At 33.2% G+C, this 27,974-nt stretch overlaps 2 protein-coding genes across 9 annotated transcripts in view; one reads left to right on the top strand and one right to left on the bottom strand.

Moving 5' to 3' along the window:
* LOC106061348 (RNA-binding protein Musashi homolog 2-like) overlaps positions 1-7,047 on the top strand; it is a 291,717-nt gene extending 284,670 nt beyond the window's left edge. For all 7 annotated transcript variants that reach the window (XR_008773920.1, XM_056005718.1, XM_056005716.1 and 4 more), the window contains one exon: positions 8-7,047. Coding sequence is in view for 6 of the 7 variants with exons in the window: in XM_056005718.1 (XP_055861693.1) it covers positions 8-52 (45 nt within the window). In the remaining variant the exon portion in view is untranslated. The remainder of the gene's footprint in view (positions 1-7) is intronic.
* Positions 7,048-8,621: 1,574 nt separating this feature from the next.
* The window catches only part of LOC106061347 (leupaxin-like), a 46,608-nt gene continuing 27,255 nt past the window's right edge, over positions 8,622-27,974 (bottom strand). For both annotated transcript variants that reach the window (XM_013219442.2, XM_013219443.2), the window contains 8 exons: positions 21,296-21,431; positions 19,787-19,979; positions 18,488-18,655; positions 17,427-17,552; positions 17,114-17,287; positions 15,612-15,727; positions 14,149-14,263; positions 8,622-13,012 (listed from right to left, as the gene is read on the bottom strand). In XM_013219442.2, coding sequence (XP_013074896.2) covers positions 12,746-13,012; positions 14,149-14,263; positions 15,612-15,727; positions 17,114-17,287; positions 17,427-17,552; positions 18,488-18,655; positions 19,787-19,979; positions 21,296-21,431 — 1,295 coding nt within the window. In that variant the 3' untranslated portion in view covers positions 8,622-12,745. The remainder of the gene's footprint in view (positions 13,013-14,148; positions 14,264-15,611; positions 15,728-17,113; positions 17,288-17,426; positions 17,553-18,487; positions 18,656-19,786; positions 19,980-21,295; positions 21,432-27,974) is intronic.

Below are 27,974 nucleotides of genomic sequence, written 5' to 3'. Positions count from 1 at the left end.
ATTTCAGACCCAAGCCCTAACCAATGCTCTACTAGCAGGTCACAAATTTTAATACCAACTATCTTTCTGTGGATCCCCTCCACTTGGGCTCTGAAGGTGCTTATCAGCAGGGGTCAACTCAATGGAAGTGGATGCAGTCTTATGATGTTTTTTTTTTTTTTTAATATTGTACTAAGCAATGAACTAACTTTACACCTTGTAAAACAGCAAAGGTTTTACAACTTTTTTTTGTTGTTTTGATAAATATTTATTCCATACTTTATCACCTAAAATTATTTCCATGCCCATTATTTTTTTATTTATTATCTCATTATAGCAGAAAAACAATACCAGTCAAAAATAACTTTAAGACAATGTACTTTTAATTTTTTTAATTTTTTTTTTTACCATCTTAGACATTTCTAAAACCGATGCAAATATCAAGAAGAATTTGAAGAAAACTTGTGTGTGAAACTGTCAGCTTAAAACTAAAAGTTAACCTATGTCTCAGCTCCAAGAATTCTTGGGCAAACACTGATGTGTTCTTCTCTTACCATAAATACATGTGTAAAATTTGTGTTTTATTTTTTATTGCTTTGTTGTTGTTTTTTTAATGAGAGTTAGGAAAAACAACAAAAAAAAAACTCTTCAAAGGTATTGAAGTGTTCAATAATCTATCATAACTGTTCAAACCATTTGAATGAACAGTAGGATATGACTTTGCTAGTTATACTGGTCTTTTTTTTTTTACTTCCATAAAAAGGTTTCCATACATCTAGGCCAATGTGTACATACAGTATATTTAACTTTAAAAACAAAACATTCAATGTTACCTACTAATAACGCTGGTGTACTTACCTTTTTTATTGTTTCCTTTCAGAAACTCATCCACAAATTGATATTGTATCACATATTTATAGAACATCTAATTTTATTTATAGTTGTGCTGTATTGAACAAGTTGAGCATATTACTTCTAAATTTAGAACAAAAGAAGCCAAGACTTGGAGCTTCACTGAGATCTCTTCCTTCAATGTGTCATCTCTGATTACAATGCAAAACACATTTGTTAAACCAAGAATCATGTGATGAGACTTATTTATTTCACTGTGCACCATCTTCTGGACTAAACCACCTTATTGAACAACTGGCTTCCAACCTTTTCAACTTTTTTTTTTTTCCCTTTTTGCAATTTTTTTTTTTTCTTTCAAGTTTATTTCTTGTATATATAATATATAAATGATAAAATTGTACAGAATTGTCTGATATATCATTACCCAACATATTGTTTCCCTTTGTTTTTCCTTTGGTTCTCTCCCTTATAAACCACTAAAACTTATTCATGACTAAATATGACTTTGTCTTATTCCATATTTAAAAGAGAAAAAAAAATTGAAAAAACAAGCAATAATTTTGTATATTTGTGTTGATGTTAAAGAAATTGAATGTGAGTTTATTCAAATAAATAGATAAGTCAGATAAGCCATGTCCAGTCAGTAATTCTGTTCTCCTCTAAGCCTTTCAAATTAAGGCTTTTTTTCAGAAAAAAAAATTTTTTTTGTAATTTGTTAATAGACTAGCAAAAGAAATATCTTTGGATCATTTATGGAAATATTAAAAGAAACAAATACTTAGAAACAATAACATATTTATAATACTTAAATCAATTGATTTTTTTGATTTTTTTTTTTGGTACTATATTGAAAAGTCACAAAATCTTTATAATCTAAAACACTTATTCTTGCAAAAGAATGTCCTGCAGCATATAAATTGTAAATGATCACAACTTGTTGTTCTTTTGTAAATGTGATTTTTTGGGGGGTCAATATCTTGTTGATTTTCTCCTAAATTAAAGAAAATTTTTAAAATCATGTGAAAAAAAATCTACATTGAACTAATGTCAAAGATTTGGTCTCAGTGCCATATAAAATGAAGAAGATTTGGGGATCATTATTTCTGATAGATACTTAACACAGTCCTGTAGTGCTTGAAATGCTAATCACATGGTATCTGAGTCCATGTCTAGCTGTCCAGTCCTAGGTCATTGGTAAACTCTTCATGGACCCCCTTTTTTTTTTTTATTCCTTCCAATCTCATGCATGCTTGTATTTCAAGAAGGCGTTAATGACTGAATGCCTCAATTGTGACCCTGGAAGTACTGTCACATGACCAACTAATTACCAGCAAGTGTTTGTGTCTAGTGTCATTGATGAATAAAAAATGTCAATTGACTTCTGCCAGCTTCGTCTTACAGGCTTACAACATTGTGTACAATATAAATATCAACAATGACCTACTGTGAATATCAACCAATATTTTTGTTTTCTTTGTTCTTAATGTCACCTTGTTGTTAAGATTCTATTAATGATGGTGTTATTTACTCTTCTATGTGATATGAATCATTTGTCACCTCATTGTTATGACTAAAACAATTTTGTTCATTTATTTATTTTCAAAATGACATCATTTACTTATTTTGCATATATTTAAAATTATCATTTAGTAATATTTCATTTCTTTTTTTTTTAGCTTTTATTTAAAATCAATAGAATTTTTATGAAATAAAAAAAGATTAAAAATTACCATGTGTTTGATAACTGCCACTTAATTTTTATGGTACATAAGATTTTAACATGATAAATTTTATTTTGCAAAAGAATTAAATTTAAAAAAACACAATTGGGTAATTAGAGATTGTGAAATTGTATACAATAATCTCTATTCACTTTTAAATGTCTTTTACAGAAAAATAAAATATTATATGAGTATTAGAAAAAGGATAATACCGGTAGTAGTTAAAAGGAATTTTGGCTAAGAACAAAACTTCAAGTCTGTCTGCTATGTTCATTATTAAACTAAGAAAATCTTTTTCATTCTGAAGAAAAGTGATGTTTTAAACTCTATTGAACAGAGTTTCTTTTATTTCTAGTTAGTTTGTGTGTGTGTGTGTATTTGTGAATGAAATGTAACATTTCGTATCCACATCAATGTCCACATCAGTGTCCACATATCAACTTGACATTTTACTTTTGGATCATTGACTGAACTGTCTCGCTTCATTTTTCCTTTTTTATAATTTAATCTGTAAGTCTGCTTCACATGATAACTATGTTTATGAATATTCATATATATATATTTTTACAAATATCCTGGTAATATATTCACACTTATTTTACAGACATTTATTTATATGTTAAATTGTGTGTGTGTGTGTTTATTGTTTTGTTTGGCTAATAATTCAAATCAGACAAGAAGTTTTTTATTTTATGCTTAACTTTAAAGGAATTCATTTTAAAACAACTTATTTATATATAGTTATTATTTTACGCTCTTTAAATTTTAAATTAGAGTCCTTTAAGAACAAAGTTCTGTGTATTTCTTTTTTTTTTAATTCTTATTTTCTGTATATACAAGTAGCCAACATTTATAAATATTTTTTATGCTTTCACACAATTTCTAAATATAAATTGAGCTTTCTAAAATAGATTCTAATCATTTTGTTAATATGAGACAAAAATGTAAATAAAACATAGAGCTTCATCACAGAATCTTTGCCAATTTTTAATGTATCCAAATAGCTTTCACTTAAAATTGTATTATCAATGCATAAAAAAAAACTAAAAATGAAGTAAAATTGTCCTACATTGGCTACTAATACATAATATATTCATTTAAATAGTTGAACATCACATTTATAAATAAATAGGACATTTTTTACTGAATTTTTTATTGATAGCTATACTTGCACTATGGCTTACTGAAAATATGGCCTACATTTTTATGGCAAGAAAATATTGACATAAGTTGAAGGACTAGGATGTAACATTATTTTTTAAGAAATGTTCAAAATTCATCAAACGTTTATAAATATGGGTAAATTGTTTTTTCTTTGCTATCAGGGCAATTAGTTGAAGAAATATAATGAAAGTATAAAATAACAATCTTGTAGCATTTATTTCAAGAATTTCATTTTCTGATTTTACTCTTCCTTTGAAAATTAGGAATTTTTATTATTTTAAGATTTATATATTTTTTTTTTAAATTTCATTTGCTTTGTCCCTTCTTCCCAATGTCTTGTTACACTTTGTACTTAAGTGAAAGTACCAATAGAATGGACTGATCTCATAAGTAGGAAATGAATAGTCATTTATTTAAAATAATCATTGTCTGTATTTTTTTATAACGAGCAAAGAAATATTTAGACCATTAAATCATTACTTATTCCAATCTTCTGTAGTTTTTTTTTTCTTTTTACTATGCAATTGCTTTAATGGCACAAGTTTTTGTTCTGATAAAAAGATTGTCATAAAAAATCATCATAGTAAAAAAAATTTTTGTTTCTATTTAAGAGTGTGAAAATCAAGTCACAATTTTCCGATCAAAGTTTTTGTGAATGGGTAATAGAGAAAAAAAGGATGTAATTGTATTGTGATATACAAATGTTTATTTATTTTGAATCTAGATTTGAGTAAATTAACAAACTGATGAATGTTACTCTGTGATCTGGATGTTTGATCTTTCATTTGATTGGACAGTTTGTAATGATTCTGCACTAAGTGGAATTTTTTTTTGAAACAAAAGTTTTAAACACTAAAAGTCCAATTAGTATTCTACAAGTTTGACTTCTTTTTCAACTTGAATTATAATTACTTATAAAATAAAATTAATAAAAATTATTCATCAATTGCTTAATAACATTTTTTTTTAATTTATTTTTTCTTAATTGTTTTGGATGACAAGGGAAAAATCGGTTTTGTGACGAAACAATTGTTGAATCGAAGATAATAAAGCAATAGTTTCATATTTCTCTCATGTTTGATGTTTAATGAAACAGTTGAACACACTTACACAACTTTTGGAAAGGAAATGTTCATGGATTTGTTTTAAATAAATATAGGCCCTACCTTTTGTTTTTAAATGTTGGCCTATACACTTTTTCAAATTTGCCATAACTTGTTAAAAAAAAGTTTTTTGTTATATTATAAATCTAATTGTAGGAAGCCTGGTCTAAATAACAATCAATTTATCTAGGGCTGCTTTTGTTTAAACCTTCTCTCAATAAAATGAAAATATCTCATATAATGTATTGCACATGATATAATGATTCTGTTTTGTCAATATATATAATGTATCTTTATATATATATATATATCTACATGCATATGTATAATTATTGTAATCGATCTACAGGGTTTCTTGTTTCTATATTTACTAATCATCAATTGGTGCAAATGTCTTTTTTAAATTTTTTTTTCAATCTATTCCCTATCAATTGATATTAATGGTCCGCTTTCTATTATGTTCTTGCTACACATTTCCACAACATAAACATCAATATTGGCATTGAATAACTTGTCATTTAAAATCTGTGAACAGTTTTTCATCTAAAAATAAAACACTTGGAGAATGGGGTAATTGATGTCAGTTTTTGTTTGTCATTAAATTCTATATTTATTTCCAACTGAAACCACAGCTTGATTATTTTTTTCTGTTTTTGCTTTTTTTTTTTTTTTTATCAGATTGCTATTTTCTGCCTTATTTTAAAATATAAATTAAGCTGTATTTTTTTTACTTACTTACAGTAAACAGCAGTTAAAAAATAATTGTGAGTAAGTTTGTTTTAAAGTGGCAATAAAGATTGTCTGTGCATGTTTTTGTTTTCACTTAGTTTATTTTATTGTTGTTTTTTTTTCCTCATAGGGTTTTCATGATAGAGTAATTGATGATCTAAACAAAATCTTTCTTTTTATGAAAATGTCTTCCTATGTTGCACTTAACATTTGGCCAATAAAAACTAGCAACTGATGTCATTATTCTAGAAATGATTTACTGCAAAACAAGTTTCAACATGAGCTAGAATAATAAGTGTGGGTTAGATGATTTTGTTAGATTAAATTTTGATTAAAATTAGTAAGAAATTTAAACAAATAATAATAAAAGTTACTTCACATCTGGTAAATATGAATACATTTCATTGACATTATCTATGAGGTTCATAAGTTTCTTAAGCCTATCACATTTTTCTATAGTCATTTCAGTGTTACAAATCTGATCTATTACAATGAAGATCTGTTTTTATTCCATTAAAAATAATTTAAACACTCTTCAGATGTCTGGAGAGGAGTATTCATTATTTTCCTTTTATTCAATGACTCTGTATATTTGACAAACATAGTCTGATTTTGTGGTTTGGGGGCTTTGTTTAATGGATACTAAAAGTGCAATGAAATATTCTTCTAGATATTTGTGTTTATTTTCTGTAGCTGAACATATAGACAAAAAAAAAAAAGTCAAAGTAACTTCTGAGAATGTGATCATTTGAATGGTTTATAGAGAAAAGTCTTTGATACATTCACATGATAAAATTGTGAATAGGGTTCAATAATTGTTGTGGATGTGATCCAGATGGATACTTTGAAACTCACGATGGGAAAGCTGGGTAAAAAACATAAATAGTTTTCCTGCTTTTCAGTGAACTAAGAAAGCTTAAGGTAGATCAACAATCATTTTTATATAGCTCTTTTCTTTTTCTTTTTTTTTTATGACAAAACATCGAAAACCAATTTGGTGAAAAGGAAACCTTTTTAAATGGCAGCAAACCTGTATAGCAGGAGTTTTCCATCCACTTAGTTATTGAAGTGTGTGAGAATGAACTGACATGATGGTCCATAGTTATCAGTTCAACCAATCATTGGAAGAGAAAATATACAAATGTTTAAAAAAAAACTTAAAAAAATAGAATTTCACTTCTGTGAAAATAGAATCTCTTGATAAGACAATATTCTATAAATGAAGATATTAAACTAAAATGAAAATCAACTATTAATAGTAATACCAATTACAACTACATTTCCTGAACTATAGTTTGTATGTGACACTTTAATTTTTTTATTTTTTTGTATCATACATATATACAAAATATGGCTTACATTTTTTTTGTGAGACTAAATTTAGAAAGTTTTTGGTCTTTATTTTGTAATCTATAACTCTAGAGAGAAAGTGTGTTTTTGAAACTGTTGCTAGTGATAGTCGATGCTGGACCACAAATAAAGTCTGAGTTTCTCCCTGAGTTTCATTTTATTCCTTGTTTTTTTTTATGTTTGAAGGGTAACAATGTCTCAGATTATTCTTTTGTTTTTTTCTGCTTTGTGCCAAAATTTTAAACTCATTTTTTTTTTCAAAATTAGTGAAGCATTAAATTGTTTGCTACTGTACAAATGTGTCAATGTTTTAGATGAGAGAAGAAAATGGACACAATTGTTCCCTCGCTTCCAAGAAGGCCCCTGCCAGTGTTACTATGTAATCTATTTATTTTGTCCAAGACTATGGTCAGTAAGTACTAGAGACCCATGAAGCCATCCTTGGATTGTGTACAGACTCACACAGCTGACAGGTTGACATTAATGATGTAGATATTCCAATATTTCTTATCATCATTCATTTGATTTCCTTGACATTACAAAACTCAAGTTTTTATTTTGATTATTGCTTGGTTTATTTCAAACTGATTCAAAGTTGTCATGCGCACTCCTTTTTTTTTTCCTTTAATAAAAATAATAAAAAAAATAAACATTTGGAAAAAAAATATTGTATTGTGTTTGTTTCAAAATGTGTTGTGTTTTATTGTGCAAATATGTTAAGATTTGTTGGTCAAGATTAGTGGTGGGAACTAAACTAAATTTTTTAATACTAAATTACAACCAAGTTTAAACTTTAAAACAAAAAAAATCTAAAAAATATTTTTTTAAAAAAAAGCTCAGATTCCGGTCTCATACCCTGCCCGCTACCATAGATAATGAAGGCTAGATTTTTTGCCAATTTATCATATCCAATTTGTTGCCTTTGAATCTTTAACAAGCCAAAGCAGAAGATACTATCTGGAGTGTGACTGGATCAGTAGAGTGTAATGTAACACCAATGAATGCCATTTTATGGACACTGTTTCAAGACTTGCAGCTATACCCAAACATCAGAAAAGCTTCAGGAGTCAACCCTGATGAAAAATCAAGAACTAGCAACCCTTAGGGAGTTAACAGCATACATCCTGCCTAACAAGCTGTGACGTCATGTGTTCCAAACTAAAATGGTCCTTGACGTTCCTTTGCAAAGATCAGCTGTGTGGAGGCGGCGGGGAACTGCAGTGTGGGTGATATCGTTCCGACCATAGCTAATACCCAGGCATTCATCTCATTTCTATGGGACGATCCATAGTTGCTTAGCAACTGAAGGAGGCCATATAAATGCAGAGAAGCTTGGTAGAAAATACTTTGGCAAAATTGCTGAGCAAAATGTCCCTCAAGCCACTAAAATTTAAGTGCAGATATTGGTCTCATAACATCCACAAACATCTTTACCAATTCCTCCTCAAATGCAGATGGACAAAATAGTTGTTGATTGCATCATTATTTTTTTAAATACTAGACTGGATTACTGGCTTGTGACTTTTTAGTTAACTTTTGCCTATCACTAGCAAAGATAATAGCTAAGCCAATTTGCATTTAAAAGCTAAATACTATAACATAAGCTCATTTATTTATTTACTGTTAATAAAATGTATACAATTTAGACCCCAAACTTTACTTAGAAATTTCTAAATTAAATTTCTTAACTCAAAAACACTTTTAAAAAAGGAAAACATTTGAATAATATTAATTAGTACAAGTTTAATGGAAAGAAAGAACTTTGAATCACACTAAAACACTCTCCCAGCCTTACACAGCTAAGTAAGTAAATGGTGAAGATCTTGTCTTTTTGCAGAGATCCCAGGATGAAACAGCTGTACAATAAAAAACACTTTGAGTCACCTTTACCCATAGTGAGCAGTAAAAGACTCCAAATTAAAGACAGCAATCAAAATCAGTTCAGTGCAATTATTTAAAAGCTTATTTTTAACAGAACAAGACAAGAAAAAAGAAATATATATTTGTGTTGTTTATTTAATGATTCTCTTCACAAGCTTTTAGAATCAACCAAAATAATTGAAAGAAATAAATAATTGTTATTGTGATAAAAGTTCATTTGTACAAGCAGTTCCATAAATTGACAAGTTGCAGATTTAGAGTGAATATCATTTTGAAGTTCTGCTAAAAATCAACAAAATAAAACATTTTCTTGACCCTAAAGTATACATCTGATAATGGCTTCCAAGTGAAGGGACAAAAGTGTACATTGAATTAACCTTGATTAAATAGAGCCATTGGCCTGGTCATCATTCCATCAGAAGGGTAACGGGTCATGTGGACTGTCTGAAGAGCAACCAATAAAGAGCACAGAAGGGTTGAAATAAAGATTGCTATATACTGTAAACAGCAGAGATAAAGAAGAAAGAGTTGGCTTAGGAAATAATTCACACAATAAGCCAACCACTGTATCCTTAACCTTACCTGTCCATAGTAAAATGTACATTTTCTGACAGACCAGAAGATCTGCAATCAAAAGATATTAGTTGGGGTTATTTTAATGTTGTAGACCAGAAAGGTCAGACTATGGAAATTGAAGTCAAGTAAATTTGTTAAGTGAATGACATTCCAGATATGAATTTAACATTTTCAGGCAAATAAAAAAAAATTAATGCAGGCAGGTAACTTGAAATAATTAGGAGCACAGCTAAGCAAACAGCAAATTGCCAAAACATGTTGGTCCTAACCTTGAATCAGTTTCACTTGGTCATTTATCCCAATGTGTGTCCAAGTGACACATGTGCATGTCACTGACTAGACATATTACCACTTGAGTAGAGCACAACACACAACAAGTATCACAAGCTCCACAATCAAAGAATTGAAAACATTTCTCAACCTCTATAAATCTAAACAAAACATGTTTCAACCTTCTACAGATCTAAACAAAACATGTTTCAACCTTCTACAGATCTAAACAAAACATGTTTCAACTTTCTACAGATCTAAACAAAATATGTTTCAACCTTCTACAGATCTAGACAAAACAAATTTCAAGGCACACAGTTCTAATCTATCTGTTAGTTTTAGTTTCAATTGTTATAAAACAGAAATTTAAGAAAGGCTTCAATAGATTTAGTGTTGAACTTTTACATAAGATATCAATCACATGATTTATAACACACAAAACAATGGCATTGTAGTTTTTTCTATTGACAAACAGATTTTGTCAACAAGCAAACCAGTACTTAGAACTCACACGAAAGAAAAAAAACATAAAATTATACTGTTGAAGACACACTATTTTTGTTTCTTCTGAGTAGTTCAATGTTCTATGTTCAATGTTTGAACTGCAGAGCAGATTGGGAAACAAGAAAAGTAGATTCATAGATGTCATTATTTTGTCTCCAACCCATAATAAAATATATTTTTATCACAAATTTACATTGTAGGTTGAACAGTAAGCAAGCTTTGCCCAAGTATTTTAGGGTTAACATAAAGAAATTATATTAGCTTCAATGTACAGCTGAAATATGAGCATATGAGCAGTTGTTTGTTTTTTTTTAAATGATAAACCCTAACAGTGGCTTCCCATTATTCCACTAATGGAACATAGTTTAAAAGCAGTGAGATTGAGTTCTTGATTTGATGTTATAAAAAGTACAACAAAAAACAAAAAAAAAACATATTGTCAGCAGAACAAAAAGAAATGACATGATGACAGTAATGTTTGGAAAAGCTTGCATTGTTGTCACTGACTAATACAAACATGTCCGTAAATGGAACACTCATCCATCATGACTTCAGGCCAAATACATTTCATGTAATTTAATCATTGTAGTCATGTGACAATCCACAACAAACAGATGAATCATGAATCAAGTGCAATCTAACTCATGAATTCAGCATGTAATATCAGCAAGGCTGAGATAGTTTCTATAGAATGTAACAAGAACAGTTATTGCCAAATCAAACCAAGAAAATGACAAGTGTCATTAGATTCTATTTATATTTAGTAGTAAAAGAATTCTTTTAGATAACACACAAACCTAAGTTTTGGTTTATACAACACAAAATATAAACCAAAACAAACTATTCCCACTATAGTAAACTATCCTTAACAATGACAAAAACAGAAATTGAACAGAATCAAGTTGCTAATAAAATGTATAGAAATTCATTACAAACAAATAAAAAAAACTCCAGCAGGTAAAACAAACCAGAATGTAAAATCAAGAGCAACAAAACAATTTGTTTTATACAAAACTTTTTGCTGTATCATTGTCTATAGAACAAAAAAAGGAGGAAGGGGAATTGGTGTGTGTGTGTGTGTGGGGGGGGGGGTGTCCAGGTCTGGAAGAAAGTATAACAATCCAAAATAACACTAGGTCATGTGACTTCTTTTTAGTTCATGACCCTAACATTTTAGTTGATGTGACTAGCTTTTTAGGAACACCTCAAAGGCCTATACTATGTCTACATCATGTCTAGAAACTCTCCTATTGCCAATGTTGGTCAAATGTGAAAGATGTTTGATACTGCACTTCCACTCAATGCTTCTACTCAATGCAGCCAGAAAGACTGAGACTTCTGGCAAAGAAAAAAATGTGTTCAACTACTAGAGTGTTTCTTAGTTCAATACTAGGTTCTGTATTTCTAGTCTTGTGTTTACAGAGGAACTAATACGAATCAAGGCTATATTCGTAAGAGAGTGTTCCAGCAAGGTTTACAAAAAAAAAAGAAAAAGATAACAATTAACAAGGATTTACAATTTTTGACAGCAATGTTTTAGTGACAGAAAGTGAGTTCAAATCTTGTTCCAATGTTTCATTTTAATTCTTGTGATGGGTGAAATGTTGGCTAAAAATAGATTCAAAATTTTACATGAATTACAAGTTTGGTTCTGTTTTCAAGAAAATCCTGAGATAGTAGGTGAGATAGTAAGTGGGATAGCAGGTGAGATAGCAGGTGAGATGGAAGGTGAGATAAGGTTCTCTGGTGCAAGTGATCTAGTAGTTCCCTCTGTGACCTGTCTCTATAGTCAACATTTTACATTGTTATAAGACTTTACCCAAAAAACTGTCAGGTATCAATTTTAAAAACTGAAGTACACCCAAAAGCCCATAATTAACAAACAAAATATAAAAATAGACTTTTTTTTTTTTTAAAACAAAGTTTATATTGAGTGAAGTGAGAGCACCATTCAATGTCTCAATATTGCAAAATTTATCTCACCAGTTCCTATTTTCCTAAACAAAACAAAATGAAGTAATAACCACTAATTGGTTAATTTTTGGATTGATTCATCAACAATAAACAATTGTGGGCAAAATTCAACTCCATCCTAGAATGGGAAGTAAAGGAACAAACAAAAAGTGTCAAAGAATCCAGACAGACAGAATCCAAGATTTGTACAAAATCTCAAGATCCATCAGAATGTGAACTCCAGATTTCCCTTCAGTCACTACGTAGCCAGAACAATATCCATTTGTGTTTTCAACTTTTATTCTCTACAGATATCTTTTTCTAAAAGCTAAATACTTTCTGCACACATGAAACTGTTCATTAAGTCATTAGAGCTGAATCATGTTATTCATTGGTTCTTTTGACTACTTTAAAGGCGAAGCCAATCTTTGGACATTGATTCATATCAACCAAAATACTCTTTGAGTACTTCATTGATTAGTCATTAATTGCTAGTTATTAGAATGAAAAAAAAAATATGTATATATAACTGTATAAATATATACATATACAATCTATAGCGCATATAATGTCATAATATATATATATATTAAGAGAAACATGTAAATATAAATGATTTATATACAAATATAGTTATAAAAAAAGTACATGAAATTAAAGGCTTTAACCAAACAGTTTCACAAAACATGGATGGCAGTAAGGCTTGTCATTCTGTTCCTTGAACGTGCCCTTGTTAAGCTGCTTCAGACAGAATGCGCAGACAAAGTGCTCAGGATGGAACTTTTTGAACATGGCCGTGATGCAGCGGCCAGTGATGGGCTTTTCACAGCTGGCGCATAGGGAGCCTTTCTTGGCGTGGTAGTGAGTCTCACAGTAAGGTAATCCTTCATAGTCAAAGAAACTACCTACGCCAAATGTAGCTCTGCATTCCTATAAAAGAAATATTTTAAAAAATAAAAAACTGTACCATAACAAAAATTAATTAATTAGAAAATGTGAATGGAGTTATTGCATAGTGTTAGCAGATGATTGAGATAGAGTTGTACGCATTGTCATTAATTATGAATGAATTATTTTCACATTCATTCAAGAAAAATGAAAAAGAATGTCTTTATAAATACTAAATTATGAAATGAATATATAATTTTTGTAGCGAGTCCAATAGTGTAATTGAGTCGTTTAAAAGCTGAAACTGATTGTAAGTTGAAAATTAATAAGACTGAATGGATCTACTCTACATGATATATTACAAGTAATCAAATTAATGTAAAGGAACTGAAGAATCAAAAACAAAAGAAAGTTCTGTTACAAAACCTACAAAGAATGAGTCTAAACCAGATGACCAAAGAAATCCATCAACTAAATAAATGTAATATATTTCAAACTTTAAGAAGCTATGTACTAAAAATATTTTCTCCTATTTTATGGAGGTCCTCAGGGACCGCAAAGACCTTCCTTCAGAGAACATATCAGGAAAAGAAAAGGCAGACAGAGAAAGTGATGAGAAGACAACATCAAAGAATGGACTGGTCTGTCATTGAAAAGACAGGAATCGAGACAGTCAACAGATCATGTGTGGTGCCCCAATGGTTTAACAGACTTAGGGATAAGTAATTACATTGACCAAATAGTGTTCAACATAATGACATTTATTCATCTACACTACAATGTAAGAAGCTAATAGTTTGCTGACATCTGAGGCTAAGAAAGTAAAAATTGAAGAGCTATTATGTCACTTAGTTCACAAACATTTTTTGGTTAGTAATTTTTCCCTATTACTTTATAAATTGATTTTGTGTAGCACAACCTTCATGCTTATAAGCAAGCTCAATGTGGTAGGTTTAGGTCTCTTTTGTGGATCAGTGGGGGAAGAGAGTATCAGGGAGAAGGCTTCTGTGTTGCTGGAGTTGAATAGCAAACTCAGCTCAAGGCAGGTTTTGAGCTCAAGCCCCCTTTGATATCACACATTCTTCAAAAATCATTTGAAAGGCAATTCTGTGCTAGAAAATTATTTTTAGAGTATGAATGCTATTGAATGTATGGCCTACACAGTAGATGATACTCACCCAACAGACAAAGCACTCTGGGTGCCACTGCCTGTTCAGTGCAGAGATGTAGTTATCCATGATGGGCTTGGCACAGCCTCCACACTTGGGGGCAAACATCTGGAAGTAGTCCTCCCTGGTTCACACACACACAAAAAATTAGCATTTGCCACATTAATGTACAGGCATTTCTAACTAAAATTTATAAAGTTACATTTTAATCAAATTTTTTTAATTGTCATTTGCAATAAGTTAGGTAAACAGTAAGGTCTAAATAAGGTTGTCTCCAAAGTTAACAAATCACATCAAAGTACAAATCTATATATATAATTCTCTTCTTCCCTAATCAGATCAAACAAGAAGTAAAGGGAAAATCACTGTCTTATTTCTGCGGATAGTCACCCCACGAAAAAAAAACAAGAGGGGGGGGGTGAGGAAAACACGTTTTCACAGCTCGCTATGGATGGCTGCGCGCTGGACTGTCATACCCTGCCCGCTCCCATCCCATGCAGGAAGTTTGGACTAGGAAGTTAACTATCGTCAACTCTGAAGGAACATCCGAAACATGTAAAACATTTTATTAACACTAAATAGCAGGGCCGGACATAAACTTAAGCATTGTGGGGCCCTATTCGAAACGGATTTCGCAGGGCCAAGTTTGGGTAGGGAAGCGGACAATAAGTCAAATTTAAGAGTTTGTATTAGAAAATGAATTTGTCTATGCATTTTATTCATTCTTTACTACATACAGAATTACTTTACGAGCCTTGCGTGTAGCAAAGTCATACAGTATATCATAATAATTCTGTTTCCCACATAGATCCCGCTCAATAGCAAGAATTACCAAATGTTTCAATCTATCTTTGAGAATTGTTGACATCAAGTAATTCTTCATTAGTTCGAGGCGCGAGAAGCTTCTTTCACCTGATTACACAATAACGGCTAATGCATAATGCCGTTTTTATTAATAGCGCGTAGGATTGACGTTTTCCATATTGAATGACAATTTTTTACTATGTATTTCCGTATATTTTAAGGACTTTTTCGTATATTTTGCAATTTCGGGAGATTTCCAAGAGCTCCTGGTAAATCGACAGGAGTGCGCGGGAAATCTGTTTTAACTTATAAAATGGTTTAATTTAATAATTTATACACCTTAAATTAGCGCGGGTTCCATGAAAGTGCGGATCCTTCGGTCACATAGGTTGCAGTGGCCTAAGACCAGCCCTGCAAAATAGCGGCGTAAGCTATGCCGCCGGTCGACTAGTGTAAAATAAAAATCTTGAAAACATTTTGTTTCAATAGTGAACTGAATGGTTAGGAGCATCAAATGATGCCTTCTCTTAAACGAGAATTTAATGAATCATTGAATTCCAGAATACACAATGAAAAAGTGATTCGCCAGCAGTGGAAATAAAAAGATTTCTTTAAAACTTGGCAACAAGTCAATGAAACAAAATAAAACAGCACTGACTGCCACACACCTGCAGTAAGCTTTCCCATTCTTCTCATGAAAGTCTTCCTCCCCAAACAGACGCCCACACTGGGCACAGAAGAAGTGCTCTGGGTGCCACATTTTCTCAAGTGCTGTGATACATTTCTGAAACACAAGGAAGACACAAGGTCACAAGTTCATCTAAAATATTTTTATTCAAGACATTACAAGTCTTCAGGCTATCACCAACATTTTTAACTAACCTTTTTTCTATGATTTGTAATAAAAACCTAGCAGACTCAATATAATTTTTTAAAAGGTGAAGAAAATTAAAAAGACTTCATTAATAACAATATATAAACAAGGTTACAAAAGACAGTTTGTGTGGAAACACAAACTCAAAATCGGCCCCCGAAGTGGTCCACCCAGGCAGGCTTCAATATTTTCAGAAAGAACATCCAAATGAAATTATATCAAAGACAAATGAGAGATAAGAATGGAGAAAGAGATTTAACAGATCTTGTGTAGTGCCCCAACGGTCCTGCAGATCAAAGGATATGTGAAAGTGAATGTAAAGTTAGATATGAACCTGGCCTAACTAGTTCCCCTTTTAGACCTTTTGGTCTATAGGGCAGATGATGTAAAGTTCATCTGTTTTTGTGGCCTATGGTTAACGAGGGTGTCATGTAGCCAACACAACGACCAACCACCTTTACTTTTCCCCAACTAATGTCAGGTACCCATTAGAGCTGAGTGGACTCAGAGGCGCCCAAAGATTCCAAAGTTGAAAATCCCAGTCTTCACCAGGATTCGAACCTGGGACCCCCGGTTCAGAAGCCAAGCGCTTTACCGCTCAGCCACCGCACCTCCCCTGGCCTAACTAATGTCTTATAATTGATCTAAATATTTTGAAAAGGCTCAATAAAAAAAGATACAACATTCCACATTACAAAATATGTTCAGGAAAATGAAGTTTACAAGATTACTATTCGTTTTAAATTAGGTCTAACTTATAATGCATACTAATTAGCTTTTTCTCTTTAAAAAACTGCTTGCATAGCTGATTTTAAAAATTAGATTTTTGCTTTCAAAAAAAAAAAAAAGTAGCCGTTGCATCAGAACTTTGAATGGTCTAAAATATTGTGATGTCGGATTTTCAATATCTTTTCTAGTTTACGAGATCTAAACGGGACGGACAGACTGACATTTCGCACAAAACTAATAGCGTCTTTTTCCCGCTAAAAATTCAAAATTCACAAGTAGTGGTGGAGTTTTTAAGAATTCAATTAGTTTTTCAAATTAAAGTATTTTATTTTAGTTTATTTACTTTAAAAAAAAAAGAAAGAAACATTGTTAATTGAAATGTTATAATTTAAATTTTGTTTTCACATTGTAAAAGTAAATGAACGACATTTAAGATCAAATAAAATAGTACACTACTGAAATATTACACTAATTCTCAACGTCTGTATTATTTCCTGGGCCAGTACAGCAGCACTGAATGTGGTAAGAATGTGTATTTTGTAACTCAGCTAAACAAGAACTACTCACATCAACGATAGGGCCATTACAATAAGCACACCTTGGGGCAAACAGCTGGTGATAGTCTACTTCGCAGTAGGCTAAAGAATCCCGCTCATAGAAATTCCTTGTGCCCAAAGGAACTTCACAGTGGGCACAGACAAAGTGCTCCACATGCCATGTGCGGCCAAGTGCAGCGATAACCTGAAACATAATCAATTATACATAAGTAACCTTTCAGCAAGAGGAGTTAACTTTTGAAAAAAAAAATACACTAATTACTTTTAGAATTTTTTAGCTATTATGTCTAAATGTATTAATTGTTTATTTATTGGTATTATACCTGGCCAACAATGGATTTCTGACAAGCAGCACAGACACCTTTCTGCTTGGTGTTGACTCCTTGTCTATTCATGTCTGACTGGAGGTCCCCTAGCATACTCTCCAACTGACCGTTCTCTCGCTGAATCTAGAAGAACAGAAACAGAAAAAAAAGTTAAGCAGTGTAACTGTTTGGTATGATCCAGACAACAGTTATTTAGGGTTATTTAGTAAATCTAAGAGCAAACTTTACTAACTCTGTGACCATGAAATGGAGTTGTTTTAGCATTTACCTTTAGGTGATTCAAAACTTAATTATCTCAAATTTGGATATAGTTAAGCTGTTTTCACACAAGAAATGATCATTACATAAATAACATTAAGAATCCATTAGGCAAGCTATGGAAGATAGTCTATGTTAAAAACAGTGAATCTGAGAATGTATCCTAATCAAATTTGTTAAGCTCACATAGGTATTGTTTTTATTGTGATTATCATATTACGTTTACAAGATGCATTAGACAAATACAGACATACAACAGACAAGCCTACTGGAAGACAGCTGTTTTCTTTGATAATTTTTATTCTATCACCTAATACAAAAAAGACAGAAATGTGGATATTTGTTTTTTACAACATTCACCAACATTATATTTTAGACCATTTACAAAATGGAATAGTGAAGTAACAGGAATGGATTTAGATTACAAGATGAATCACATTATACTAGAGGTTTGTTATTAGACCAAGCTGTATCTAATCATCTTGTGTCATGAAAACAGAAGCTTGGTCCCTTCTAGGAAATTAGAGACAGACTCACAGAGTTTAATCCTTAAAATGTAACTTCCTAACTTTTCACTCTGCTCTAGGGGTATGATAGTCAAATGGCAACACGTTTCATTTTCAAACCAAGGTTTCTGAGTTTCAACTTCAGCATTCTTAAAACATCTCTGTTTCAATGTCTGAACTTTTCCTTTTCACTCTAGTATAGAGTCTTTCTTGATCTAACTAACTGGTAAACTTTAGTCAGACCAAATGAACTGTATCAAGCTTAAAAAGTTGTTCTTCTGTGTTATCACTTACTTGATACTGCTGCTGCTGCTGGAACTGTTGATGACGTTCAGCTGGGACTTGCTGTGAAAGTGGACTGGGACCTAAAGGACTGGTGGGACTCACTCCGGTAGAGGACTTTTTGACTGGCTTGGCATAGGCTGGCTCCTGGTTGGCATCTACCTCTGGCTTGTTCTGAAGCTATCCACAAAAAAAAAAGAAAAAAGTGAGCAATCAATAAACAATAATACAAATAAGAATTCACTTTTGTAAAATCCATAGAAAAATGACTTGAAGTGCATCAAGATACTAAAATAAACAATTACAAAGGACTAGAAAAATATAGAAACGATTAGATTTTAAAATGAACCCGTTTAATTTCTGTTCACTTAAATAACCCAGGCTACAACTTGTTTGTTTGTTGAATGGAATTCTGGTTGGCCGATGTTGTGCTGTGTTCCATTGGTCTAGTTTATGGGCCATTAAGAGACTGAACACTGACTTACTACAGTTGTTAAGGAACAAATGTTTGTTTGTTGGTTGTTTCCTTAACACTTTCTCTCCTAATTAATGATACATCATTGATTTGACCCCATTAAATTCAATTACTTTTTTTATTTTACAAACTTTAATTTTGTGTTTTATAAAAAGAGCATGCATTCTCCTATAATTCTATATCAAATATAACATTTTCTAATTACAAACAAAGATGTTATTGAAGTTTTAACATAACAGGGTAGAATGTACAAATGTGAAAAAAATAGCAATTCTGACAGAACTTGGAAAATAATTACGGAGATAAAGAGTTAATTATCACTGTCATGGGTGAAAGTGTGTGTGAATGAACAATTCCATTTTACTGTTTGAGGGTATAATACACATGAATGAATAATTCCATTTTACTGTTTGAGGGTATAATACACATGAATGATAATTCCATTTTAATTTCTATAGGCTATCATGAATGAACTCCAGAAGTGTGTTGTAGTTGCTAAGAATGTGTGATGTTTGATGGGCAATGATTAAAACTGGTATAGTCTATGTACTAGCATAGAAATTGATAGCTCTAATAATGTACTGTTATGTGTAATGCACAATAGTCATAAACAAATCTCTTCATGGATAGTAAAAGATTATCATTTTATTCTTAAATTAGAAAATTGTTTATTTTTATTTTGGTCATTAAAGTTTAGTTACAGCCGAAATATGACCTCATTGGGGTGAGAAGATTTTAAGTTATATGGCATTGAAAGAAAGCTGTAAGACATTATAATTTGTATGAACAGACTTCAAGTGGACAAGATAGCAATGCTGATTCTCTTGGTCACTGACCTTAAACTCAGACAGGGACAGCATTAGCTCATCTAGCTCCCTGGTTGCAGTGGAAGCTGTTTGAGGGTGGGCATATGAAGTGGTGGAAGACTGAGCTGAGTTATGAATAAAGGCTGGGCCACCTTCTCGTTGGTACTGGGAATGGTTGGTGGTGACAGTGCTTAGCTCCTGGTAGTGAGGGTCTGTTGGGAATCTGTTGTAGACAAAAAGACAAAAATGTATTCTGAAACAAAAATAAGAGGTGATATGGAGGCAAAGTGGTCATTCACTTCTTGGCTTCATGACAATCTGGAATTCATATGACACTAAGGGGATTTTTTGTTCAGATTTACAGGACTCTTATGATTACTTATGACATCACCAAATGGGCACAAGTCTTATGATTACTTATGACATCACCAACTGGGCACAAGTCTTATGATTACTTATGACATCACCAACTGGGCACAAGTCTTATGATTACTTATGACATCACCAACTGGGCACAAGTCTTATGATTACTTATGACATCACCAACTGGGCACAAGTCTTATGATTACTTATGACATCACCAACTGGGCACAAGTCTTATGATTACTTATGACATCACCAACAGCACACAAGTGTAATAAATACTTATGACATCACCAACTGGGCACAAGTCTTATGATTACTTATGACATCACCAACTGGGCACAAGTCTTATGATTACTTATGACATCACCAACTGGGCACAAGTCTTATGATTACTTATGACATCACCAACTGGGCACAAGTCTTATGATTACTTATGACATCACCAACTGGGCACAAGTCTTATGATTACTTATGACATCACCAACAGCACACAAGTGTAATAAATACTTATGACATCACCAACTGGGCACAAGTCTTATGATTACTTATGACATCACCAACTGGGCACAAGTCTTATGATTACTTATGACATCACCAACTGGGCACAAGTCTTATGATTACTTATGACATCACCAACTGGGCACAAGTCTTATGATTACTTATGACATCACCAACTGGGCACAAGTCTTATGATTACTTATGACATCACCAACAGCACACAAGTGTAATAAATACTTATGACATCACCAACTGGGAACAAGTCTTATGATTACTTATGACATCACCAACTGGGCACAAGTCTTATGATTACTTATGACATCACCAACTGGGCACAAGTCTTATGATTACTTATGACATCACCAACTGGGCACAAGTCTTATGATTACTTATGACATCACCAACTGGGCACAAGTCTTATGATTACTTATGACATCACCAACTGGGCACAAGTCTTATGATTACTTATGACATCACCAACTGGGCACAAGTCTTATGATTACTTATGACATCACCAACTGGGCACAAGTCTTATGATTACTTATGATATCACCAACTGGGCACAAGTCTTATGATTACTTATGACATCCCTGACTCCACAAAGTCTAAAGATGACCTCACATCCACTCATGAACTGCTATGTTTAATCTGTATAAGTAAAAAAAAATGACTGACCTTCCAGGCTGTGATCCTACTATTTCCAGCTCATCCAGCAGATTGTCCACTGAAGTCCTTTGGCCAGGCTTTGCGGCTACTTTGGGAGGTGGCTGCTTGGCGGCTACACCTCCATTGACCACACTCACCTCCTTGACTAAAGAAGAGGACAGAAAAGAAATCATGTTTCAATACTGTAGGAATTAAAAGACTATGACAAACAAAACTAAAAGTTTATTAGATGGATGCTCACTTTTAAAACACTGTGTTAAGACATTTAACTTTGACTTGATCTCTAAGGGGTTAATCTCTACTCAAGAACAAATTCACTGAGAAACAACTGGTTTAGATACTTAGTCAATGTTAAGTGACAAATCTATTTGTGGCTGATAGATTAGTACATTTACTTTACAGGACTCAGTGCTAACTAACTGTAATGGAATAAAGTTGGTCTAAGTTGTATATTTCTCAATTAATGAAACATGTACTCCACTAACGTAACAATAAGAGAGAAAATAGGTCATGCCAAACATGCCAAGAAACAACAATATCATAGACAGCCTTCGAGTGGATTCAAACCCAGTTCATTCAAACACAAGATTTGACATGCACCAAGAAAGTTGTAGGGAAGTGGTGAACAAAATATTGAACAGGTGCAAAAATAGAAAATCATTTATAGAACTTGGATTAAGTCAAAGATAGAGAAATGAATGGTGAATGAAAATTTTAGGCTGTAGGTATTTATGAGATCTGGCAGTGAGAAGTAGCTAATATAACTGGTTGGTCCTTATATAAAATAATCGTTCAATAATGGGTGTTTTACAGCAATCATTCCAAATTAGACCTTCCAAGACACTAATTACAAAACTTAGCATTTGCATTAGTATCTACTACAATACATTATATGTCCACCCTGCTCAATATTAACAAAATCAAAGTCATATAGTTCTAAGGCTATTTCTAAGTTTATCTGTCAATCCCTGCCACTCTGGGTCAGTGCTGGATCCTAACAATGTATCTGTCATGGTCATGTTGATAGAGATGGTTCAGCTTTAAATTAACCAGTAGATTGCACACTTTTTATTTTGGTGAGTATCAAAGATTATGCATGTGTCCAGGGAAAAACAAAAAGTAGACAAAGTGTCCTCACTAAATTATAACTAAGTAGTTTTAATTGTGTATATAGATAATAAACAGAATGTTTACACTTCGAGAAACAACAGTTAATTTCCAACAGTACTAAAAATAGCCGAGAGATAAAATAGGGTTCAATGCTTTCTTGTATTGTGAAGAATGATAAAGGGGGGGGGGGGTTAATTAGAAATGAAACGTTTTTATAACACAAGTATTTCCGGTTGGGATGGCTCTATTTAAAAAAACATGTAAAAGGTGAGACAAAACTTCAACACATCTGATATTTGACACATTAGTTATGTGTTACTATCTCACCAGCATATTTCATTAACAATACAATTCCCCCCACCCCCCTTTTTTTTAAATTTCGCTCAGAATTACTTCAGATAGTTTTGAGCAAATGGGGTGGGGGGGGGGGGATAGTGGGACCGCAAATTCAACGCAAACTTTAAGGAAGACACACGCTACTTGAGGGTTGGGTCTAGAGAGATCTTTTGGGAATGAATGACGCGTGGATACAACCCAAACAGCAACGACCATAAACGGTGTCCACAAGCTTCAGATTCACACATTTGAAACAGTAATGGACAAAATAAACAGATTCAGACCATATATACTCTAACTAGACAACTCCTCTCTCTCTCTCTCTCTCTCTCAGAAAGACGCACTTCTCATGTTTTATCCTTACCCCCGCCCTCAAGCTCCTACCTGACACACATCTGTAGACCCCAGGAACTATACATCAACTATGACGTACGCCGATTATATGTAAAAAAAAAAAACAAAAAAAAAACGGAATCCTCCGCCCTTTTTTTTTTCTACCTCTAGTCTAAAAATAGTCCTAGCTGGAATTCGTCGACTCTCGAGATGCCACTGAGTGAACGCTAACAGTGCAGAGCTGATAGATGACTAGTACAATGACTAATCCACATACCATTTCTCTTGTGGGAATCGAATAGAATCTAGACTATATGTACGTAGACTAAAATCTAGAGCCTAGACTTTGATTGACTTTAGACGAAAGCTAATAATATAGAGGGGGAGAGAACACAGGCTAGGTCGAGTGGATCAAGTAGCAAGGAAGCCTACACAGACATTTTTTAACCGCACCCCCTTCAATAAAAAAAAAAGATAATTTCTTCCACGTTCTAAAAGTGATGTCTTGAGTTCATCTATTTTGGAAAGCTTGCCATCAAACGTGATACATACAACTAAATGTGCTGATTTACGCTGAAAATTGTAGCCTACATTTATTCTTGTAGTCTTTTTTTTTTATCTCACTAATACAAACTAAACATGTAACACATGCTGTTTGAAGTCTAACAAGGGGAGCTCATCACAAGTCTACTACGAACAACTCAAAGAGTTGTTTTTCTTTTCATCGACATTGTCTACGTCTTGTTCTACTTTCATTGAAAACTGTATAAGTAATAAGCAATACAATCTCCTTACAAATAGTTTAAAGCTAAAATACAGCAATACTATTTGGTTTGAAATGTCGCGACTAAGTTACAATACAGCATTGCATGGAGTTTTTTTTTTTGTTTTAGATGTCGTGATCCTCAACAGAGTCAAATTAGACAAGCACACGTCTAGACACACACACACACACACACACACACACACACACCAATGCTAGAGTAGGACGAGTCCAGCACGTACCAGTGAAATAAGAATAACTCTGTTCCAACATGCTGCTGTTGTACTAAATCCCCAAAGGATCAAACACATACAGAACGCCAAGGCAAGAAATTCTCTTCCTGTCCACCAAAGAAAACAATCTCCAGCTGATGGATGAACGCACGCAAAGGACTACTCCCCTCCGAAACACCACTATAGCTCATCAAACGCTGGAAGACTTTCCCTCTCACACAGCCAGTGGCTTGACAAACTACCTGGCCAATACTCACTTGACAGACTACCTGGCCAATACTTCATTGAACACCCGACCTGGAACAGCATCTGCAGGGGAGGAAACTTTTCCCTACTTATTACGTTTTTTTTCTCCACCTTAACAAATTCTTTCTTTTCTTAAGTCGTATCCACCTTCAGAACTGCAAATACTTTCAAGACAAACTATGAAGGTTCTCAAAATAAGACAGGAAGAAAGTGGCAGTAACATTTGGATGGAGTGTACATTCTAAGAAGAAATAACACATTTCAAAAATCAGTTTTAATTGAATTTTTAAAATCGCTAAGTTGGTTTAGTTGTCAGAAAACTTGAGAATCCGATCAGCTCGAAATGGTGCTCTAAACATATATAAGCGTATTCAAATGTATTGCTTCAAGAATACATCAAGCTCTCCATGACACATCGAGGTCTACAACGAGTGCGTTTAGAATACTGGGCGTATACAAAAAGTGCAGTACTAAAGATGACAAAGAGAGCTGATGCAATAAGGAACCATTGTTCTAAAGTTGTAGCCAGTACTTAAGATGACAGAGAGTTGATGCAATAAGGAACCATTGTTCTAAAGTTGTATCTAGTACTAAAGATGACACAGAGAGAGCTGATGCAATAAGGAACCATTGTTCTAAAGTTGTAGCTTCATGTCTTTTCATGTCCACTTTACAGTCTTTCATTAGTGACCATCACTGAAGGGAAAGATTCGGGGCCAATGAGCTACTCACTGAATTATTTCTTTCGTTTTGACAAATAATCCATGTCTAGGTTGGTTCGACATTCAGGCCGTAGTGAGAACCAACTGTATTCGTCCTGGTTACATTTTCTTGGTTTTTTTTTTTTAGAAGCTTAAAAGTAACTTGAGATTCAGAGGATTGTCTTTAAAAACATGGTCCCAATAAAAAAAAAAATGCGAAAAAAAAAAGCGAAGTAAACCAGTCCCCCCCCCCCACACACACACACAGATTTCAATGTTTTACTCAATTTCTTAACTCATTCATAAATGAAAGAGTGTACGAGAGTTTAGATGTAGATGTGAGAGACAGAGACAGAGAGAGAGAGAGAGAGAGAGAGAGAGAGGGTGGAAGAAGAAAAGATAATATGAGAGAGAGAGAGAGAGAAAGAGAGAGAGTGTGGAAGAAAAAAAAAGATAGAGAGCGAGTGGAAGGAATAAATGTAAACACAAAATCAAGTAGTGTACATCAGAGGCGGTGTTAGCAGTAGGCGGGGCCCATGAGTTGATGTTTTCGGTTTAGGACATTACATTTTAGATTCCCCCAGGCGTTATTGAACAAACTGTCAGAGACTGAATGGGGATTCCAGCCAAAATATATTCTTCTAGTGGCCAACTACAAAATAACTTAATTTTGTCCTTTCCCGGTTCTTCCTTCTCAACTGAAGTTGCTAATTTTAGTCTCTGGGTTCACTGTGAGAGCTTATGCTTTGCTCCCTGGATCCATTTTTTGAGAGCAGATGAGTTGCCTATTGGACCTAAGCGCCATCACTGTTACATTCAGGGTTAGAACATGAAATCAAAGTCTTCCCCTGGCTTTGTTTATTTAACTTTTTGTTTTCTGTTTCCATGTGTGACTCCCGATACTTGACTTGCTTCTGTATTTAGAAGCCGCGCGGTAGTTTTCAACTACAAACTCAACCCTCCTTGGTCTTTGAGTCGGTGAGCGCGTGCTTAAAAACATTTAGCCCTCCCCGCACCTCTCTCCGACAGACTTCCTCGCTCATAGCAGGTCATGCACCTTAAGCATTATCATCATCATCATCAACAGCACACAACAGCTACAACACACAACAAGAGTATATGAGAGCGTCGTCTTAAAAACACACAAAAAAAAATTTAATCCAGAAATAAATATTTGGTCACGTGAGTGGGTGACTCATCAGCGTTACCTGTCAGTCTGGCACCAACTACCTTAGCCTTCACTCCACACACCAACAAAAACACATTCCTACACAGGAAGTGAAGTATTTGTCATTCACAAAAATGTAATAACGTTAGAACGTTACTAGCTGCTAACTAAGTCATTTTCTAAACGTCGTTACGCTTATATCTATAAAGACTTTGATTTGTGTGTCGGCAAATCTATGTCACTAGTCAATTGAAGAGCCTAGTACCACGTTCGTTGACTCATAATTCGGCAACAAGAACAAACACACACGCAGACACTCGCGTAGACACCCATAAACGATACATAGATCTAGCTAGCAGTAAGTCATAAGGTATAAGGCTTTGGTTGTAAGTTTCATTTAAAAAAAAAAAAAAAAAGAAAAGCAGAAAGGATATGAACAACAGAAAAATTAGACAGATAGTAAGATAGATAGAAAGACAGATAGATAGATAGATAGATAGATAGATAGATAGATAGATAGATAGATAGATAGATAGACAGACAGACAGACAGATAGATAGACAGATAGATAGATAGATCTACAGACAGACAGATAGACAGCCAGATAGATGGATAGATAGATAGATAGATAGATAGATAGATAGATAGATAGATAGATAGATAGATAGATAGATAGATAGATAGATAAGATAGATAGATAGATAGATAGATAGAACGTCAAGGACATGTGGTACTTAACAGCCCCAGAAGACGTCCAAACTAATTTTATCAATGAGTATGGACAGTCATGTCATTAAATTTGTAATAGATCTAGACTAGCAATTATAAATCTATGCGACTATAAATATTTATACCAATTGTATTTGTTTACATCCAATTCATGATTTAAGCTTTCTCAATGCGCTATGGCCCCATCACTTATCGGGACCAGATGGTTAAAAAAAAACGAGGGGGGGGGGGAGAAGGGAGTACCTATGTGAATGTTACCGTGATCGCTTTTAAATCCATTTAAAAAAAATATTTAAACAGTTGCACGACTTGATTTCAGGGCTCAAGCCTCATCAAGGGGACTAATTCAGTTGATACCACCACATCTGTCAAGTACAATTTTTCCCTTGTTCAATACCAAACAATAATTAATGAATAATATTAATGAACTAATGGGTTAATTTATTTTTAATGATTCTTGTTTTGTCAGGTACAAGAAATAATTGTGCAAACTTTCAGCTTGATCCGAGACTGGGTGTGGGAGAAATAACGTGCTCAAACTTTTTTACCAGACAGACAGAGAGTGAGTTGATATAGGCTATGGACAAATGAAACGCTTTGCCATAATAATCAAGAGCACTGTCTCGTCGTTAGAAAGAACCATTCCCACCCTTTTGTGTTCTAAACACACGCACGCGCGCACGCACACACATGTACAAGAAAACAAGACTACGAAGGCATGTACAGTGACAATACCGTTACAGAGACAAAGTCTTACAGATACTAGTCGACAATGTGGATTCAGAAAACAAAAGTCTGTAAAGCTCTGAAGCTACCCAGAGAGCGGTATTGCTGCAGACCTGAAACATCATAGTAGGTTTTTTCATTCAGTGAACACTGTTAATGAAAATTCAATGATTTTTAACTCAGTCCGTCTGTCTGTCTGGATGGGTTCTTTGACACTTGTTCTTCTCTCACTTCCCACTCTCGGATCAAGTTGAAACTTTTGCACAATTATTCACTGTCGATGACAACAATTAACCAATTAATTAATCAATTAGGTGTTAGTCATTCATTTTGTTTTAAACAG

The sequence above is a fragment of the Biomphalaria glabrata genome, chromosome 12 (assembly GCF_947242115.1).
Source record: "Biomphalaria glabrata chromosome 12, xgBioGlab47.1, whole genome shotgun sequence".
Lineage (NCBI taxonomy): Eukaryota > Metazoa > Mollusca > Gastropoda > Planorbidae > Biomphalaria > Biomphalaria glabrata.
The sequence above is the reverse complement of the archived record's forward strand: the minus strand, read 5'-3'. Positions and strand labels throughout refer to the sequence as shown.